Source organism: Rhea pennata, chromosome 3, assembly GCF_028389875.1.
Source record: "Rhea pennata isolate bPtePen1 chromosome 3, bPtePen1.pri, whole genome shotgun sequence".
In the NCBI taxonomy this organism is placed as follows: domain Eukaryota; kingdom Metazoa; phylum Chordata; class Aves; order Rheiformes; family Rheidae; genus Rhea; species Rhea pennata.
The window spans coordinates 90,940-105,905 of record NC_084665.1 but is presented as its reverse complement, the minus strand read 5'-3'; the positions used below and the strand labels follow the sequence as shown (position 1 = coordinate 105,905).

At 46.9% G+C, this 14,966-nt stretch overlaps 1 protein-coding gene across 1 annotated transcript in view; it reads left to right on the top strand.

Moving 5' to 3' along the window:
* The window catches only part of TTBK1 (tau tubulin kinase 1), a 105,781-nt gene extending 92,556 nt beyond the window's left edge, over positions 1-13,225 (top strand). Inside the window, exons 13-14 of the mRNA XM_062571312.1 lie at positions 2,570-4,152; positions 5,133-13,225. Coding sequence (XP_062427296.1) covers positions 2,570-4,152; positions 5,133-5,559 — 2,010 coding nt within the window. The 3' untranslated portion in view covers positions 5,560-13,225. The remainder of the gene's footprint in view (positions 1-2,569; positions 4,153-5,132) is intronic.
* Positions 13,226-14,966: the final 1,741 nt, after the last annotated feature.

Below are 14,966 nucleotides of genomic sequence, written 5' to 3'. Positions count from 1 at the left end.
TGTTTGGGAAAGAGGGGTCTCTGGAGACAGGACTGAGGATGCTAAAACAGTCTGCCAACTGTGCACACACTGCATGTGCTGAGGTCGTGATGTTCCTGCAGAGCTGTTGAGATATATGCTACTAACAGAGGATGAGGTGAACATCAAAAGCCTTTAGATTGAAAAGATGTAAACAGAGCACACTGTGGTTTACTGAGAAGAAATGACAGCTGGAAGGGGAAGGAGATATGTGATGAGCAGCAGAGGTGAGGTCATGAAGCCAGAGAAGATGCCAAGGCTGAATCATTAGCATCTAGGTCTTATACCTGGTGGTTCCAGCCGATGGTGGAGCCCTGCTGGCAGGAGGGACTTCAGCATGCTGCAGTGATATCTCTGGCCTATATAGGATATATATTGCAGGGTTGGATTCAGTTCTCCTTGACCAGAAAGCAGGTGGGATGACACAAGCTCCTAAGAGAAAGGGAGGAGCTCTGAAGGTTTATGTATCAATTTGTGCAGCCTGGAAAAGAGAAAACAGTGGTTCTCCGACTGTACCGCCAACTATAGCATCCAGGAAATGGAGTGAAGTAGAGCAGCAGGTGAGACGTCATTGGCAGTGGGGTATCTTTTCAGTAGGGAGCTCAGTGCAATGCAAAGTGTTGGTCAGGGCTTCTCTGTTAAGATCCAGTCCCACGGCTAGGGAAATGCACCTGTTTGATCAGCACTCCAGGGCCAATGGCATTTTATTGAGAAAGCCAAATCCAGCCAAAAAGCTGAATCCAATCTTGGGCTGCCAAATAGACTAATTTCCAAGAAATGCCTGAGGGAGGAAGCCAAGCGGGTAATTTCTTTTGCAAAGAGCAGTAAGTCCATGTTACCAGTCCAAACTGCAGGTCTGTCATCCTGATGCACAAGGTAGAGTGGATCAGCAGAAGCTCAGCTCAGGCTGATATACAGCCATCCTCAGAGCCTAACTCCTGCTTTAATGAAAGAAGAGGATTATCTTTGGACTGCAGAAGTATTTTAATTCGTACTGTAGAAAAATGAAGAGAGTCACAGGCAGGCTTTACCAATGGGAAAGGAGAAATGAGGAATATGTTTGTCAAGAATAAACAACAAAAATACAAATGAACCCAGCAGTCCTGAGAAATGAGTGTTGTATGCAGCACTGGAGAAAACTTGATCACTGTGTGCTTAACAACTTGGAAGTTTATTTGAAATTTCTCTGTTGTATGTGAGCATGAAGATCTTGTATTTTTCAGGCATATTTAGGGCAGAATTTCAGCAGAGTTAGAAACTGCTTCACTGGAATAAAAAGCTATGAGGCTTATTCTCCCCTAGAGACAAAAAGAAGAGCTCTTTGACCGTAGTGAATTGACAGCTCTGCAGCTGTTAAATGGGTACAGTTAAATGGGTACAGTTAAATGGGTACTTGTTTGGTTGTATAATCTAAACATCCTCTGAGGCCATAAAATGTCACTTCAAAAGCAGATGTTTGGAGCCCTTCTGTTTGTTTATAGGACCTTCCAAAGGTGACATGTGATGCGTTGTCATCTGCTTGAGGTTAGGGAGAGGCTCTCATTTCCCAGCCTTCTTAACTGAAGGGTGACCTAAATGGGTTTTTTAAAAATTAATTCTGTGAAGTGCTTCTACTATAGTTGACACGTACAAGCCATTGTGAATTAGGTTAACTTTGATGGTCATTTGCTATTTATTTTGCCCCTCTTTTGTCTCTCTGGTCAAGTGTGTGCATATGTATGAACACATGACTGTTTTTCTGTTGCTGTTATTTGCAATCATTTCACAGCCTACTTCTAAAGTCCTGTGGGCTGTCTCTGCTCCACAGACCACAGCTGGAGAAACACTGTTCCCAGCAGTAGTTCTGAAAGACAAGGAATTCCTCTGGGCTTCCATTGCTCTGATGTTTGGACATGCTAGAGGCTATAAAGATACTTTCAGCGTCAGCATTCATGAGTTACTCTAATGATCGTTTTAGTGAAGGACCAAGGAAACAACAAGGAGTAAAACCCATAGAAGACAGAATTAGGAGTTCCTAAAGGGAAGGGGAGGCAGAAAGGAGGGATAAATAATACAGCAACGGAGCACAAAAGAGATACAAAGGATATTGCCCTTAGAACAAAAGCGTATTGGGAAGTGATTAGAAAACACATTTATTGTAAAGAGGCCCCTTTGACTTTCAGGACAGTGCACTACAGCCTTGGCGAAACAAAGAGTTGCAGAGTGGCTCCAGTAAGGAAAGAGAGAATATGTGATACTGGAGAAGATTGGGAAACCCTGAAAAACCCCAACGAATTGCTTGCAAACAGCTCTTTTAGGTTTAGGTTAAGAACTACTAAGCAAAGAAACTCCTCTGGCAGGTTCTTTGCCTTTGTTGATAAGTATCTTTGTGAATCTCTTCCTAAGATTGGTACTGATCGAATGATCAAGCGATCACTGCTCAGATGGGTGTTCTGGGGGAGTGAAAGCTAAATGATGTTCTCCACTGGTGCTTCCCGCTGATGTTCATATCTTTGCCAGTGCTATGCCTGAATACTAACTGTTTCCTTTTGTCATATCTTTCTTTTTGCAGGCGTATACACTGAAGTCATTTGAAATGAATGGTCTGCTCAAGGCAGTGCCTTTAAGTTTGCCTTATCAAGACTTCAAAAAAGATGTGTCAGACTACTGGGAAAAGCCTAAGGCACCCCAGCGGAAAAAGAAAGTTGACTTCTCAAATGTTGTCTTGACTGCTCCTTGCAAACCCCTTGAAACTCAACTTGAAATTAATGGGAAAGAGGAGGAAGAAGACGAGGAGGAAGAAGAAGAGGAAGAAGAAGAGGAGGAGGAGGCAGAGGATGAGATTGATATGCACAGTGGCTCCAGCAGTGACATGAGTCAAAAAAGCACAGAGCACAGCCAGGAGTGTGCACCGTCCACACTCCTGGCCGATGACCAGAAGGGATCCAAGGGTAGAGCTTCCACTGCTGATGGGGATCTGGAACTGGAGGAAGGCTCAAAAACACTAGTGCTGTTTTCACCAGGTGATCTGAAAAAGTCTCCGGTAACCACAGACTTAGTTCCAGAAGTCGATCTGGGGACCCTTGCTGCCCTAACACCTCAGAGCGAGAGGCCACAGCCTATGGGTAGCCAGTTAGATGTATCCGAACCAGGGACCCTGTCCTCCGTCCTTAAATCTGAAGCAAAGCCTCCTATGGCAGTGGCTACAACTTCCTCCCCTTTCACCAAAGTTGAGCGCACGTTTGTGCATATTGCTGAAAAGACCCACTTAAATGTCATGTCTTCCAGTGGCCAACTGATGAGGCATGAGGAATACTGCCCTCCTGATCCATTTGAAGAGATCATTATTGAAGAAGAGATTGAGGAAAACCTGGCACTGGTAGAGAATGGAAGCGTACATTCAGGGCTAGAAGGGGCAGAGACAGAAAGCTGTGCTCTTTCAGCTAATCCCGTTGAAATCACCCCAGAGACAGTAGGGGAACAGCTAGCCCTTCCCACTGGCATAGCAAAGCCTCCTGAGGACAAGTTGGAGCTCTCTGATAAAGTAGCATTCCCGTTAGATTTGGAAGAGCCTGGCAAGACAGTTACAAGAGAGCATGACCTTGAGAAGACAATACCCATAACAGAACACCTTAAGCAAGCAGAAATCCTCCTTGACACACCACAGCAGGTCCCTAGGAGACCTCTGGGGTCCAGGTATAGGAGTCGGATACCCATTTTGTTCTCTGAGGAGGACACTGGCTCAGACCTTTCAACTTCACTCTCAGCCAAAGAGAGGCTTTATAAGAGGGCAAAACAACCTGATTTGGCTCGCCTAGTGATGGAGAAGAGGCAAAATCGTCTCCTTAGGCTGGCCTCAGGGGCTTCCTCCTCAGCATCCTCCAGCGATGAGAGGCGGCGGGCCTCAGAAACCCTTTCAGCCACTGGTTCTGAGGAGGATACCCATGATTCTGATGACTCCATCCCAAAAAAGGCAGGGAAGGAGAAGGCTGCCCTCCCGAGAAAAGAAGAGAAACACATAAGCACAAAGAGCAGAATTCCTCGGCCCATCACACCGGTGAAAACACCGCTAGAGACAATGAGGTCTGAGAGCTCTGTCACTGTTGCCATGCCACTGCTATGTAGCTCCCTGCAAGATGCAGCTGCTGCCTACAGGTAAGACCAAAATTCTGAGCAATGCAAACATGAGACTTGTTCAAGAATCGAAGTGAGGGCTTTTCTCACCTGTCCTGTTTCTTGCAATCATTTCAGCTTACCTGTGTGTGAAATACACACCTCCCTGGCTTCTTTAGCTCAGTCTGGCCAAAGAGTAAAGTCTCTCTTCACTTGCCCTGGATTTGGGGCCCTCTTCCCTTCCATGATCTTTTGGTTTGGTGCAGCTAAAAGTAGTAAAGAGCTGATTGCCTCAGAAGATAACCAGCATGCGAAAAGCTCAAGAGAGGGAGATGCACGCACATACGAGCGGTGGTGGTGACCTGGGGCAATGTGGGCCACCTTCAGATGGTTTAAATTCCATACCTGTCCCTGTGCCTGGCTCTTTTCAGAGGTATCTATCTCACTGTTGAATAAGCATCAGGCTATAGATGGAGCTGGGCCTTCTGAATTCAGCTTTTCCCTGTGTGCACCAATGTCTGACTTTCTATCCTCCCTTGTTGCTGAACATCCAGTCCAGGAGCAGAATTGCTGCTGTGACCCTGCCACAGGTTCAGTAAATTCTGCTCTCTGAGAGACATGAGGTAAAAAGACGTGGCCTATTTGGGTTGGTTTATTTGCCAGCAGTGATATAATCAGACATCAAGTGGTGCAATCTGGCTTGTGCCCACATATCCAGACTATCTCCTGCCTTGAAAGAGGTGGATACATCCATACTGCATGTTGAGAAGAGTGCCAGATACACGCCACCTGCCTAACCAGGCCTCGCATTTTCCCAGAGGGTGCTGGTTGTTAAACACTTATTTTTTAACAGCAGTAATGATTACAGGATGGTGCTCAAGCTAGTGCCACATTTTGTTCAAAACATAGATCTTGCTGGAGGCACCTTGTGATTGCCCAGCAGCATTCATGCCAATGCTACCAGTAGCCCATAGCCCAGTGCAGCAATTCCTCTTCATCCTCCCTCTTCTCTTTCTCTGCAGGCTTCAGGCACAGAGACCAGCTGGAAATATCCCCAGTGACTCCCGAACAACACAGATACAAAGCCGGCTTCCTCCTTCACCAAGTTCCACTGCTCTTCCTCCACGAAGCAGCTCACGGAGGTCTAGTTGTGCACCCCCTCGGAGTCCTGTCCTTCCTCCAAGAAACCCCAGTGCTTCCCCTAGAAGCCAGTTACTGTCTAGGAGGGAAAGCCCTTCTCCTTGTCGACAACGTAAACCAGGGACTGCTATTCAGCGAGTTCCACCTTCCCCCCGACTTCAGCCCCAAGCTCAGGCCCTAGGGCTGACAGGAGACTCCCTGCCCTTGCCTGGTGTGGCCAAAAAAGGACAAAGAGGGAAAATCCAGACTCAGAGTCCAGCAACCAAAGGAAAGCAGGTGTCCCTGGAAAGTAAGGCAGCTGCCAGATAATGATCTTCTTTTGCCAGCCCAATAGACTGGGTAACTTCTGCATATAGTATACACTTGAGATGCTGCAGCACAGCCTTCCATGCGGGAACCACAAGTGTATAGCAGTAGCTGTACTTCAATGCTTCACTCACTCTCACCCCACACTGTCACGATCAGCTCCCACGGGCCTGAGAGCCTCTGAGCCACGGAGCCTTCTTCAAGGGAAATATCCTGTCCCTGGCTGACGCTTGCTAATGCACAGCACCAAGCAGTGACTCAGGCAGCCTGCCTAATGCCTGACTCTCCTCCCTCCTTTGGCATTCCCTTCTCTCTGTTAGCAATATCAGTTGCCAATACCGCACACTGACCCGGCTTTGGAATCAGGAACAGAGATGAGAGTGAGGCCTGCTGTCTTTCAGGCCTCTTCTCTCTTTGCTGGTAGAACGCCAGCCTTGGCTGTCATGTTTTACCTGAGCCTTGGTTCACCTCCTGCCATCTGCGTGAGCAAAGGATCATCACTAGCTTAGCCAAGACGAATACACATGAGCTGAGAGGAGAGGAGCAGGGGAAGGATGGAGGGTGGCTGTGCTCACCCTTTCTGAGGTGTCTCTACCAGCAGGTCCAGGAAGACAGACAGGCATTGCTGGATGGTCTCAGCTCCTACCTGCTCTAACATGTCCCGCAGAGAAGGGAGTCCGGCATTGCTGCTCAGTGGCACTGCTGCAGTTTCAGCATGGGTAGGGGGTGTTTAGATGGAAGTAGGGGCTGCATTGGCAGCTTGCCGGGAAATCAAGAACCCTGCTAATTGATGTGGATAGGAGCACACTGCAGCCACTTCTGTCTCAAATACCAAACTGTGACCTGTGGAGCCTTCATCTTCCAACATGTGGTGGGGCCTCTAGACCTGCATGTGATTGGTGCCATGGTTCTGTAGTCCACCAGACATGGCTCTAGCCTGAAGATGTGAATAGTCACTGGATGCCTTTAGCTCGGGGGCCCTTTGCACCTAAATTCCTTGTGTTTTATTGTCACACTCTTGGTGTTTGTGAATTTTGGCACTGTTGGCTGAAAGTTCTCCTACACAGCAGGGAAGGAATTATTCCATAGTATGATCAAAAGCTGCTCTTTTGCCAAGATAAGTTTGCTGGCACGCCTTAGGTATCCTGTGCATCTCTGACCTAGAATACAGCTGGCTGAGTTGGAGAGGTCGGGTTTATGTCTTTCTCTTTTTGAGTGCTCAGCTCTTCTACATACTGCGTGAGAATTAATAACGTGAACGTGATAGAAAGGGCTGTCTCTTCAAATAGCATTATCAGAGCAGGTGCTCAGGTCTCTCTTAGATGTAAACACAAACTCTTTAGCTGCCAGGCTAATTAGGAAGGTTTGAAAATGTGAAGCAGGAGGACTGAGACAGAAATACTTGTCTGAGTCTGATGAGATCTTGAAATAGTCACAAGATTTCCCCTGTGTCTTGTAAGGGAAAACACTCCAGACTCAAATACTCTGGGCTTCACACCACCGTCATGCCTAAAAAAGGCTTTGCATGAGGCAGAATAAAAATAAGGCTTCTCTGTCCATCCATTCCTGCAGCTGCAACTAGCAGCTTCAGAAAATAATTGTAGATGATGGAGGAAGATGATGATGGAGGAATCTAGGCAGTAGTGAACTTGATTCATTTGAACATGTATTTATAGACAGTCATATTCATGGTCATGGAGTCTGAGGAATCCAGAAGCAGTTCACATCTATAGTAGCTATTCCAGAGAGGAGTATGAGAGCTGTGATGGTATGGCTAGGAGAACAGTGTACTCTTTGGACATCTGAATAGGGAAATACCTAGAAACATGATGGGAGTTACCTCGCTGTATGTGATAGTACCAGTGTTGCCAATGCTAATAGTTTGTTTCATGTAGGTCAAAGTGTTTGTTGTTTTGCATAACAGTTATTACCCTTGGTAGAGTAAGAAGCATGGCTTCTAAAGACAAATCCCAGCCCTCATCATTGCATAGAAGCATTGGGAACTCTGAGACCAGGTTGTGGCTTGATGGATTGAGCTGACATTGCCATCAAAAGAGGCAGTCCCTCTGAGCTCCATCTGCTTTGCTGCACTGTCCCACTTCCTTTACGTTGTGCCAGCTATTTGGTGAAGAGGCTCGAAACACTGATCGAGCATGAGAACAGACACTCTGGTTTGCAGGGTTGGTTTGTCAGTCTGGTTCAGCACAGTCCAGTCACCAGGTTTTTTGTGCAATCTGGATTGCACAAATGCTTGTGCCAGAAGTAGAGGAAGGAGAGGACAGAAGGTGTGTCCTGTTCTTCTGGGGGTACTGTGACTCCATGTGGGTTTGAAGTGTTGGTCAAACTACACCCTAAATATGCCCTGCATGTTTAGAAACTAGAAATCAGTATAAACCCAAACACATTCTTTCCACAAATATAAACCGTAATGACAGTCCTATTAATTTGTTGGAAGATTGTTCACTTTAGAGTGCTCAGATGGTAGGACATGGTCAATGAAGCCTTTACCAGGCATTCCACCTAGGTTTTGTATGCACATGCTAAAAAAAGATACTGAAATAGGTTGAAAAGAGAGCTACAAGACCACACAATTAGCAAACCTGCCTCATGATGGGAGGCCAATGAAGCACAATCAATGTATTTATTCAAGGGAAGGTTTAGAAGAGAGTTGTCTGTGTTCCAAAAGTACTAGTATGGGGAAGAAGCCCAGAACAGGGCTCTTCTATCTAGCACATGGAAGTAGGTTAAGGAGTTGGGTAGATTTTTAGTTGTGAAGCAATTACCCAGTGAAACCTCTCATAAGAAATGTGACGACGCTTTCTTATTAAAAGATTTTCTAAGAAACCTGAATGTCTTCTAAGATACCTTCCTGTCATAACCCAACCACAGATAGTAGGCAGGGTGCTGGTAACACCTCTCTGGTGTGATGCAGTAGATCCATGTGTCTAAGATTCATGCTCCCGCAAGACACATGCCAAAGTTGTCACATGATGGAGAGCCACCAGACAAGACTCACAGATTTCAGAAAGCCAGTGAAAGATTTCCAAGACAGAAAATACCAACGTTTCCCCAGGTGCCCTGTTATTTGATAGGGCTGGGTTGAGGCAGCAGCTGGTTCCGCAGAGATCTTGGAGAGCTGCCATCAGCCATCCTTCCATGTGGTCATGCTGTCAGCTGCCCTGCACCAGCACAGCCCTGTTTGCCAGCTGCTTGAGATTGCTCTGGCATGGAGGGGAGCAGAACAGTGTATCAGTGACATGGTACTTCCACAGGTCGTTTTGGATGAGAGGGCTGCACCATCAGGAAAGAGAGCAGTAAAAGTTGTCTGACTGCAGCAATGCCTTCTCCCTGAGCAGGAGCTGCTGGATGCTGTCATTGAAAGGTTTCAGAACTCTCAAATTCCTGCAAGGCATGACTGTCTCTGCATGTCCCACAGACTTTGAGCTCTGGACCTGTTCCCTTTCCCAGTGGCAGGTGATGTTGTGATCCTGGCTCACAGATCACAGATGAAGTATTTCACATTGCCTCTTTCATTCCTTCACTGAAATTATTTTTTACGGGATTCTCAGTGCTGGGCTTTTCCAGACAAGTGGATAAAAAGAATTTGCTGCCCACAGGAGCATGCTGTCTAACAAGAGAAGGTCCACATAGTCATGTGTTACTATCAAAGCCAGTCACACTGTGCTGCTTGGCCTACGTATGCTTACCAGCCCTCTATTAGCAGCTGGAGTAGTGCAGGAGAGCTAGTGGTGGCCTGCTTCATGGCATAAGTGTCAGGAGGGAGACTTGATTAAGGCTCTGCAATGCAGGAGCTGCTCTGTATCTCTTGTCTTGCTCTGATTTTCAAGTTTCTGCCATTTGGTTGCTCAGTAGTGAGTGTAGACCCAGGAGACACTGGTTGCTGGGATGCTCAGTGCATACTAGTTGCAGAAGCTCTTTGTCCTCCTGTGAGGCTATCTGGAGGGATTTCAGGCATGCAGCTAGAGCCAGCAGTGACATTTCCTGCTAGTATCACTATGAAAACTGCCCCACAAGAGGGTCAGCAGCTCATCTGAGTCTTGTCTTCTGTCCCTATCCCACAAGGAGCCTGGGAGGACACCTGTCCTATTTGGGGCAAACATGGGAGATTGTATTTGGGGGAAGGTCTGTCTTATTAGGGAGAAATTAGATCTTTGAGGGATGGGGCAGAAGATCCAGTCTTTCTTCGGCAAGGCAGGACACAAGGGATTGACACATCCCAGAAAGGCAGGAGAAGCAAGGCCCTGATGTTCCTGGCCATGAAACGCGGTATATGGGCTCCGTCAAGCCTCAAGGACACATAGGGGGTGATCGGACACTGCTTTTGGAGTGGGGCATTGTTCTTGCAGTGAAGGTAGGGAAGATCTACCTGACCAGAGCAGAAAAGATGATTAGGAAGAAAAAAGAAAGAAAAGTGTTTGGCAGGGGGAAAAGGGGAGGAGATGTGGACTCCCTAGCAGGCCCTATTCACTGTTAGCAAGGATTTCTGGGAATAGTCTGACATCATATGATTCCTACTTGGTGAGTTTGTTGCAAGATCTGTCCTGATCAGCTGCACACAGTTGTACTTAAGCATGTTTTGAGGGGACTCATGGAACAGCCTTCCACTATGCATGTGTTTGAGTGTGTATATTTGCATTGGTAGCAGGAACAGATGGGATTTCTTCTGAGATATGCCCAGAGTGCAGCACTGTGGGGCCCTATGCTTGTGTCGGGAGCAAGAGTGTCTTTGAGACTGACATCATGATATTTACTAAATGCTCTGCTATGCGTTTTGCTTTGCTGGGATCTGTGAAATCCTGCCTGCTTTCTCCTCTGCTGGCCAAGAAGATGGGATGCTAGTTGGTAAAATGAGTCAATGGCTGTTGCCTGGTCAGGAGACTTTCACAAAGAAACTGGGATATGGGAGGATGTGCCAAGTGGTAAATCGGGAAGACAGTTCTCAATGTTAAGCCAATGTGAAGGACCATTTGTATGAGTAGAAGGAGCAAAAAGATTAATGGTACTGGACAGACTAATGCCATGCAGGGACTTGAACATACGGCAGGCGATGCTAAACTGATTCCTCTGGTTGGCAGGGCATACACTGCTGCTTGTCTTGCTGCAAAAGGTGTCTCAGTAGGAGATGTTTCTGAGTCAGTTGTGCTTGGAATTTGTGAGAGGCAGGAGGCTTTCCTTGCCCTTTGTAAGTAAAGAATATTATAATATATATATTATTATAACATAATATAATATAAGTAGTTCCCATTATACGTAGTGGCTAAAGGTTGAAAAGGAGCCTGCTACCTTCAAAGAAGTGCCCTGATCCTATGCAACATCTGATCTGTGCAGGAACGACTGCCTTGTGTGGTGCATGTCAATGGAGGAACAGTACACCACTCCACCAAAGAGCATGGGAACTGTGAGGCCACACTCACCAGAGCATGAACCCAGGGGCAAAACACGCTGGCTTGGATCACTGGCGGCAATTGTGCTTGCCATCAGTTGTAAGAACTAGTGGACTGACACACATCTCTGCATGGCATGTGTCTGGGTCTGGAGACTCTTTGCTCAGGTGGTTGCCCTTGACTGACACAAGTGTAGTTGTGTGCTAGTGAAATGCTTTGATCCAAAGCAAGTTGAGATAGGAGCAAGAAAATCTTCAATGATGTTTCTGCTTTCCAACACAGAGGTGTTTTCTCAGTGTAGAGCCTCTGTAAGAAGGTGGCTAAGAATCTATTTATAGCCTCACCAGCTCCAGTAGCAGCTCATTGGTCCCTTAGCACATTTCCTTCCTTCATGTATAGTTTCCTGACCCCTGGCATGATCCCATCTCTATTTTGTGTGCACAGGCATCAATGCCCACCAGAGGTCTTGCCCCACATATCAGTCATCTGTGGTTAAGTTAATCTTGTTTCAGTGAACACAGTAAAAAGTCCCTTTGTGGGAGTGGTGAATTTGGTTTCAAGTGAGTTTCTTCTGGCTTCATTGAAAGTTGTCTGTGTCCAAACTGCGACAGGCTGGCGTTACAAAGCACACGGGGACTATCCAAGAGTTTGCAACCAGCTTTGATTGCATCTGTTTGCCAGCTACACACAAGAGAGAGTAAGCCTGGATTTCTGTTTGAATCCTGTCCCCTTGTGGTGCACGTTGTACTAACAGTGTGTGGGAAGGGAGCATGTGAACTAACCATTTGCTGGTCCCCAAGATTCTCTGCAGCAGCCTGAGTGGTTTTTCTCTTTTTCAGCCTGTTGCTGACCTTTGTGGGACTGAGATTTTGCTGTTAGTAGTGGCAGAGCCAGATGATGTAACGATAGGTTGGCAGCATCTCCATGAGCTTTGGTGGTTGCATCTTTGTCAAGCCAGGGATTAGTTTGGTCGCAGGCTATGGTGATGCCGTGATCCTGGGCACAGCCAGGATCCCATGAAACATTCTGGATGGGCCCAGACAGTTCTAGCCGCCAAAAGCAATTTAAATACCATAACTCTCCTGTCCTCTTGTTCTTAATTTCCCTCCTTTAGCAAATTCTCTCTAGAAAGCCAATGTTTATTCCCTGAAGGTTGGTTCCTCCTGAGTTTCTGCCAAGTGTGAGGCAGACTTGGCCCCAATGCATGCAGCATGCCCTGCATCATGTATGCTGGCGCTCAGAGTTACAAGGAGGAGCACTATCGCACTTTTTTCTGAAGCTACAAGTATGTGGAAAACAGGTTTAAGGTATGCATTGGTGCCCTCTGCTAGAAGGAGGAAGAGAGCTACCACAGCAAATCCACAGTGGGATTTCTCTGTAGGAATCAAGGTGAGAACACTTCCTGTCCTTCACTTTGAAACCAGAGGTGGCTCCAAAGACAAGATCTCCGCTCGGGTGAGCGTACGGTTTTGTTGGTATCAGCCAGCACCTCCTCTACCTCTAGGTTGCCTTGTGTTGCCACCGCCGTGAGTGCAAAGGGACCTGAAACCTTGTCACTGGAGAAGGCAGGGTTGATGTTTCCTTGGTGCTTCGGCTGATGGTTGCTGTGGGTGCTGATGCGGCAGCTCACGTGCTGGGGTGTGAAGAGCTCTGCAGGACACGGGGGTTAGGAGAGGAGTCCAAGTGTAGCACTATGAAACCCAGCATCAGTGACATTGCTGTGTTATGGGACCTGGGCTGCTGCTTTTCCAGGCAGGAGTCAGAGCTGGAAATGCAGATAGTTTTGTATATCTCCTTTTAACACAATAGCACGTGGCTCTACCTTCAGACATTGTAGCTGGCACACCAGTCTTTGTTTCCTTTGTCTCTGACTCGGTCTGACACAGATTTTAGGCCTGGAGACAGGACTCTTGCTCCTTTGGTACTATCTGCCTGGAAGTGCAACAGGGTCTCAAGGCTAAATCTCTCTCCATATTTTCTTTGCATTCTTTAGGAAAGCAGCTCTAGAATGTTTACACACTGCAAACCGAATGTACAACTCTGACCAAGGAACCAAAATCGGGTTCAACTGCATGGAAAATTTCTTGGCCATAAAGTCTGGCATGCATCACAGAGGCCCTGTCTGTGTACAGATCCACCTGGCATTTGTCATAATTTCAGATCATGTCTTAAAAAAATATATGATGATGCCATTTTTTGTTCATATCAGACACAGCTGTCATTAGATTTGTTGTTAAAAGGGGATTCTTGATCATGCCATTAAAAGCCTGTCTACCTTTTCATTGGAGTCTTCTCCTGTTTATTGGTGTCACCATGTGAAGCAGAAATACCACATGAATTGCTGGTGAGGGGGCTTTGGTACAGTTGTGCCTGATCTTCATTCCAGGTGTGTGGCAATTGTGGTTCCCCTTTCCTTCATCCTCTGATGCTTCCAGTGGAGCTGCACTTATGGCATCACAAGCTGCCATAAAAATGTGTAGTTCTTTTCCTTCCAATAAGCAGTGTCTCCTCAGATTTATCTTCTGGACATTCAGCATTACTCTGTCTTCCCAGTCAGAGCCCTTTTTTCCTTGCCTCTATTTTCACTCTTCAGCTACCCATTCGCCCATGTTTTATTGATTCCTCAGCCCCTGCCTGCTCCCTTCCAGACTGATCTCTTCCAATATGGGAGGTACCCAGCCTCTACCAATCCGTAAGAGCCCAGTGTGTCTTGCTCCATCTTTGACACTGTTAAATGGAGCAAGGCATGGTAGTGGCATGGGAACAAGGAGGCATAAAGGACAACGATGAACCAGCAGGTAAGGACAGTGGGAAGAAACAGATGTGTGACTGTCAGAGGCCTTTGACTTTCCATCTCAAATAATACATTCAGAAGCTGCAGTCAACTCTGGCAAAGACAGGAGAGAAGTCACGTGGAATTACAGCGTCAGTCATAGAAAAAGCGTAGCTTTCACTTATTCCAGAATTCGGATCAAGAAGGAGATAGCTCATCCATGTTCCTTCCAAGGGATGCTAATCTAGCTACATTCCATGTGTGGGGCACTCATTTGAGGGCTGGACAAGATGATCTCCAAAGGTCCCTTCCAACCTTACCAATTCTATGATTCTATGATACACTCCTTCGGCGACTGCCTATGGCAGCAAGTAGAGTAGCAAAAATACTAGAAAAGAAAGAAGCAAAGTAGCAGAGGAAAGGTGGAAGTGTACCAATTCTTTCCTTCAGGAAACCGCAAGGAAGGGTCCCTTCAAATTTCTTCTCATTCTCTCAAACTGAGCAGTACCTGAGTTGAGGTTCTCTTTGTCCTGTCTACCACAGTGTGACACTGTCCCTGCCCAGCCCTGAAGCAAGAGTGTAGCAAGGTGAGACCAGAGCACGGGGAGATGGGCAGGAGGTCATGCTGACCCACGGAAGGTGTCCGAGGAGGGAGCAGTAATTGATAGAGGTTTTGAAAAATATTTTAGAGTTCCAACCCTTCAACTTGCCTCAAAGACTTGCTATGTTTAAGGCCAGCCCTGCTGAACGTGGAGTGTGCGTCACAGGAACAACGAACCAGGATGACCGACTGGGGCTGCTACATCCTCCTCCTCACCTGTGTCATGCACAACCTGGCCTTAGAAGGCTCAAAAGCATCAGAAACCAGGCCCTTCCCTGGAGCAGGGCTAGATAGCAGTGGCCAGGAATTGTCTGGGCTCTGGGTTGGGATCAGGAAGGGGGAGCCACAGCTGGGGTGAAGATAACGGTCAAAGGTAGTTGGCATCTTCTGTAAAACTGAGGTTGTTAGGGGTATTGAGAAACAGCTGGAAGGACCGCAAATCATGATGGAAACTAAGGTGAGAGCTCTGCAACATGGGATTAATCAACTGTACATGTTAGTGAGGCAGCTTATCCTAATAGTCAGGCTAGAGGTCTAGGATATGCAGCTTTAGTACTGGCCCATAAGTGAGCAGAAGCAAGCCTTGCCTGCCCCTCCCTCTCAAATGGAGATGATACCAACAGCAATGATT